Source organism: Sardina pilchardus, chromosome 4 (genome assembly GCF_963854185.1).
Source record: "Sardina pilchardus chromosome 4, fSarPil1.1, whole genome shotgun sequence".
Classification (NCBI taxonomy): domain Eukaryota; kingdom Metazoa; phylum Chordata; class Actinopteri; order Clupeiformes; family Clupeidae; genus Sardina; species Sardina pilchardus.
The window spans coordinates 30,725,750-30,731,749 of record NC_084997.1 but is presented as its reverse complement, the minus strand read 5'-3'; the positions used below and the strand labels follow the sequence as shown (position 1 = coordinate 30,731,749).

Genomic DNA, 6,000 nt, shown 5'->3' with positions numbered 1-6,000 from the left:
GAGGACAACACTTTGTAGTGAAAAACGTCTGCATTTCCAATTTCTTCATCGCCGCGAGAGTTTAACAGGTGCGATAATTGAAAATCCCCATGTTATTTTCCCATAGAAACAATCTCAAGATACCGGATCTCCTTATATGGGCAAAGATGGTAGCTTTTTTGTAGGCAAACTTCTCTATGGTCTTCGACCTCCTAGCTCCACATGCAAAAATGGTACATCTGGTAGGTGTTTTATTTTATTGTTATTGCCCTCCAAACAGCCTGAGTGAGGCACTATTTCTTGATGTCATGGATCTAATTTACAATATTTGTCTGCATACAGCTTATTACAGCATTTTTAAAGACACAGAATGCAGAGACACATGCCGAATTTGAATATGCTGGTGATTTTTAATCAATTCATTAAAAGGTATAAAATACAAAAATGTCCAAAATTGCCTCCAATGTTCAATATGGGCAAGTAGAAAAAAACATACAAAAACTTCCATTAAGTAAAACAAGACTCAACATTAAAGGAATGATGTAGCCTAAATAAACCTTTCACATTTATAAAACATTAACAGTTAAAATTGCATGTTTCATAAAACTAGCTCTCATATTTCAAAAGCCTTCAGGCTGGGCCAAAGATTCAGGACCTGATTATTTGTGAACGCAGCACTATCAGTGCCATGGCCAAACTGTAGAAAGCGCACACAAGGCTTCTTCATATTACGTGTTAATTATCATGCTTGTAGCTCGTTGGGTATTCAGTGCCTTTCTCCACCCTATACAGCAATTTGTGCTGCCCCAACTGGAATGTAATGATTCAATCACAAATGCAGTTGAATGGAGTCAAGTGATAAGTGAAATGTTTAGCGGTCACAAAATAATACAATACATGATGAGATGTCAACAAGCAGAGAGATAATGTCGAGTATTCTACTCCCTTTAAGAAAATACGCGCTTTTTTTACGCACTTCAGTTGCGCACTTTTCAGTTAAGCGTGTTCTCCCATTCCCACATCTGTGACATCCACAGCACGCAAGTTTGAAATCAAGATGGCTATGATTTCTCATTGACCTTCTGAATGGCATTTAAATCCAGAAAAAAACACACACTAAGCATGGTGAACTGAATATATAGAGAACGGCCAACAGTAAAATGGTGTGTCTTCACATAGCCTAATAAAGAACTGACTTCACAGAAATTCACTTTTGATTTGAGGTTTGTTTATAAAGAGTCAAGACGTGCTTGAGGTGTGTCGATTCATAATTAAAAAAAAAACTCACTGTTGAGAAAGAAAGTTTCAATGGCTTCTCATAATATCAATGTATCTAATGAAGCTGTAGACTGACACCTGCAGTTTCAAGTACATTAGAGAGATTGTCATATCAATACAAGCCTCCATTACAAATGAATGAAGAGACAGGAGAATATAAACTACTATGCTGCTCAACAACAGAGCAGAGGACTTTGGTCAAGTTGAAGAGAAATGGATAGATTTGAACTACGAAGGCTTAGGCTATGGTAAACGCCCAGATTTTGGGGTTGCTCCTCCCAAAACGGGCAACTCCCTCCAGCTGCACAGCTTTCAAGAATCTTTTACTTTTTTGGAGCAGAAGATGAATGCAAAGGCCTTGAATAAACAAAGTCTGATTAACCACAATAAGTCTAAGTCTCACACCTGTGAGAATATATTTATATTAATGCATTTTGGCAAGTACATTCTAAACCATTACAATTACATTCCCTGATATTCCATGACTTTCCCCCAAAAATGATATAAAAAAATATAAAAATCCCTGACTTTCCGTGTCTGGAATAGATTTTCCAAAATACCATGATATTCCAGAAATTCCTTACCCCCTGAAGAACCCTGGACATTAGTAAGGCCAACGAAAGTTGCTTCTGTCATAGACAAAGAAGCGAAACTGGTGCTCTGAATACCAATCCTGTTGTCTTTAAAGGAGTCCTAGAATTCAAAACCACATTCACCTTGTTCCTGTTGAATTTAGGCTGCGAGCAGTGTCCAAAGGACAACACCAAAGACTTTACCGCGTCCCCCGCCTGCTTTCGTATGCAAATTGGGAAATAGAAACAGCCGTGTTGAAATGCTCCAATCTGAACAGAGCTCAGATAACACGTAATAGGCGCCCATCCCCCTTTAGATCCACCCCCTCTCATTTGCATACCTTCGATTAATAATTCTCGTTAAACTGCTCTTACGATGCTAGTATCTAGATATGTGGTCTATGGCAGAGACATTGTAATGCTAGCGTTATTACAGCTAACTTTAGAGAGTTACTATACTAAGAAATGTACTGATAAAACTTACCAATCTAACACATTCATTCTGTTGGGGAATCTGCTGCACTTCATCTTCGTCAGAGCCTTCTTCTGACTCGGTTTATACATGTACGGCTGTATTCCTTATTTAAATCCATTGTTGATAGCTTTATCAAAGACTTTGGCTTTATTTACCAGCAGTAAACGTAGTTTCACTTTGCTCTAGCTTCAGACCGGTGGATTGAGCCAATCAACTTTCAGGACATATCGGCCAATAGACCAATCAGCGCGCATCTCATTTGAATATTCATGAACTTGCTGAGTGGGCGGGAAAAACAAACTGTTTCATTGCAAGGCTTATTTATGACCTTGTATTAGGCGATCTAGCAGTGCTCCTGGGGCGTTTTCAGCCCCACAAATTTACATATGACATCATTTAGGCTCAAAGATCAATTTGTAATGGTCAAAAAATGCATTCTATGACTCCTTTAAACATTTCGCTATACTCACCCATTTAATTAGATTACACCTGCTTTTAAAGAGACCCTATGCAACTTTTTCATAGTCATAAAATCGCTTAGAAATCGTTGTTTTGCTTGACTGACCAGTTTTATCGAAAACAGTCACATTTCCTCCCGCCCCTAGTGTCCCTATCCGCTATTACAATCTTGCAACTTTCTGATGAACGATCGTCTGCTGTTTACATCTGGAAGTCAGAGACGCGTAAGGAACAAGAAGAACCACGCTTGCAATTTATATATTTATATATAGCCTATATATGTATAAATATACACGCTAAAGCTGTCGGGGAAGCTCTGCAGAGAAATATGCAAGCATAAAACGAGCGAAAACGAAAAACGAAACCGAAACCAGAGATGAAATCGCCAATCCTGGATTGTTCCTCTTTAAAATATACGGAAATATTTCACCACAAAACAAATGTGCGCTTTCACAGGCAGTTTCTTGCACACAGAAGAATATGTAATTAGGTGCATTTTATGCTTTTCCTTCCATCTTTTTAGGCAAAAATTACACTTTTCCCTTGACATTCCCATAAATGCATACATATGACACGGAAAAAGCGCAACTCGCCATTCTCTGCTCCTGCAAAAAGCACTTAGTGCCGCCAAAGTCTTTTTAAAGCAAGTCACGTCACTCGGCAGCCATATTGGCCATGGGGTCGGGCAGCGACTTTGACCGGAACAAGACCAGGCTCTATCTAAATGAATGGGGAGAGAGCTGGATGTCCATGTTCCGAGGTGTAAGAGACATAAAAATCACATGTTTGAAATCGCGATGAAAATCTGACTAAAATCGCTGAAAAGGTTTGGTGGTTTTGTATCAAATTAACGCTTAAAAAGCCTTTTTCTTACTGGTAATTTTGGACTGCGCATGCTCTATTCTTCACGACGCAGCTTTCAAAAAGCGTGACCGCCAAGGATCGGCAAAATGATTGGAGCAACGGCACTGGAAGAGGCGGGACATGTGCAACCATAGCCAACCGGTGTAAACAACCGCCATCTTTCGCGTTACGAAGTTACCCCATGCTTTTCAATGGGCGATTTTTCCAGTGCAGTGTCTCCTCATATATAAGTGTCTCTGGTGCCGCTTGTTTGTGCATGTTTTTACGCACACGTACAATCACGCCTCAAGTGGGTACAAATGTATTAATACAGAGAAGAGTGGCACATAAACATAGCATGTAAAACAATTAAACAGTATGAAACAAAATATAGCTTGAATATTGTGACTATCAAAGTAAAGTAAAATGTTTGTTGTGCCTATGAAAACAATTACATCACATCTCATGTTTCAGAAAATAGTAGAAGATTAACTAAATAAAAGACAAAGAGTAAACACCCAAATCAAAATCAGGAAAACTGCCTGCATTGGCACCATTATTTCTCACTTCATCTTCACACTTTATGCAGCAAATCCTCCTGGAAAAAGGAATAGAAAAGGCATAATAGGTGAACTGTCCACTGAGACCCCGCCATTGACACACAATTACAAAGCATTAAAAACTGGCATTTGACCCATGCATACACAACATAAAACCGTACACAAACATAAAAACATCAATACACACTATCAGATATAGATTAAATAAAAGTATACAAACCTTTCTAACTATGAAGGTGAAATCAAATGTTTCATCTTCTGCTCTCCATCTGTCATGATCATCTGTTGTGACTCTCCTAACATCAATAGCTTTTACCACCCTGGATGAATGAATAAATGGGTGTAAATAAACAAATTGAAAAAAAGGAACAACATTGTAAAATCTAATAGCTATTCTTAGGCTACTTAAAATGTTTAGTTAGTATAACTCAGTTTTTGTCTTTTGTGGATTATGTTGATTTTGTCTTTTGTCTACTTGCCTAAAATGAGTGTAATTAGACATTTCACGTTGAGATCCGTTCATGGGGCGCCACGGATGTCTATCAAATGCGCATAGCTCATCCAACACGGTCTCGCACCCAACTCGTCGAACGAGGACGCATGCCAAGCCCCCTGGCATCAATATCGGAAGCCGAAGGTGCCCCCGTGCGTTCATATGCAACGCGAAGGGCTGCCATTGACATCAGTGTAAATCCTTTGGCGTCGAATGTAGACGCAAGAAGGCAACGGAAACTTCTCGGATGTTCTGTGATTGGTTACCAACATCAGGCGAGAATTTGGGTGTTAGTGTCCAGACTGCCTTAGCAGCGTGAAAAATATCACTGCGCAAGGCAGGATGGGAACACCCAGGCTACAAGGTTTATGGAAATGTAGCACTTTTCCATCTAAAATATTGTTTTAATAATCCTGTTAGATTTAGGATTTAGGTTGGCCATCTCCTGCCAAGGTGGTCCCGCTATGTTGGATAGCACGCATTTCAGGTTTGGCTGCAAATAAGAAAGTGGCTACATTCCACTATTTACACCCGGATGAAAATAATCACTCCGTTTTTGTTAATGTATAATGTTTTTCTTTTTCTCATTACTCTTTATTGTGGATTTTCAGGATGTTTATGTCATAGAACAACTGATGAGCAAAATGACTAAGGGATTTTCAGAGTATTGTCAGGATTACCACTGAGGAGAAGACTATTACTAAAATATTACGGGTTAAAATGTTAAATGTCACATTTTCGCATAAATCGCCAGTATACGGTCTACAGTTTCATATTGTGGACAGATTTCACAGAAAAACATACGTTTTGACTGTTACTCGGTGAAGATTCAACACATTAGCAGTCATTCCCATTGTCCACGCCGCTTAAAAAGGTGATTTTCTCCTCTTCTGGCATATCGTGACGGGAGAACCATGTCAACTTTGGATGCAGTTATCTTAGCGATTTTTGTAATAACGATATACATGTCGTTAGAAAGCATAGTTGAACCAGTTGAAGTTATACAGGAGTACAAATATCTGGGCACCGTCATTGATGACAAACTGCGTTTTGATTCAAACACAGAGGTGATTCTTAAAAAATGTCAACAGCAGCAGTATTTTCTGAGGAAATTATACTCCTTTGGAGTGAACAGGAATATTCTTAAATTGTCACCTCCTTTATTGAAAGTATACTGACTTTTTCATCAATATGCTGGTTTCGCTCTCTATCCATCCCTTGCTAGGACTAACAGGAGGAAGGCTACTTTTACTTTTGAGGCTAATCGCCTTCTGAACTTAAATATGCTATATATAGCATATAATATATATATATATATATATATATATATATATATATATA

The 6,000-nt window shown here is 38.6% G+C and overlaps 1 protein-coding gene across 3 annotated transcripts in view; it reads right to left on the bottom strand.

Annotated features, from left to right (window-relative positions):
* Positions 1-364: 364 nt before the first annotated feature.
* The window catches only part of LOC134078819 (uncharacterized), a 114,218-nt gene continuing 108,582 nt past the window's right edge, over positions 365-6,000 (bottom strand). For all 3 annotated transcript variants that reach the window (XM_062534966.1, XM_062534969.1, XM_062534968.1), the window contains 2 exons: positions 4,387-4,486; positions 365-4,204 (listed from right to left, as the gene is read on the bottom strand). In XM_062534966.1, the coding sequence (XP_062390950.1) occupies positions 4,181-4,204; positions 4,387-4,486 (124 nt within the window). In that variant the 3' untranslated portion in view covers positions 365-4,180. The remainder of the gene's footprint in view (positions 4,205-4,386; positions 4,487-6,000) is intronic.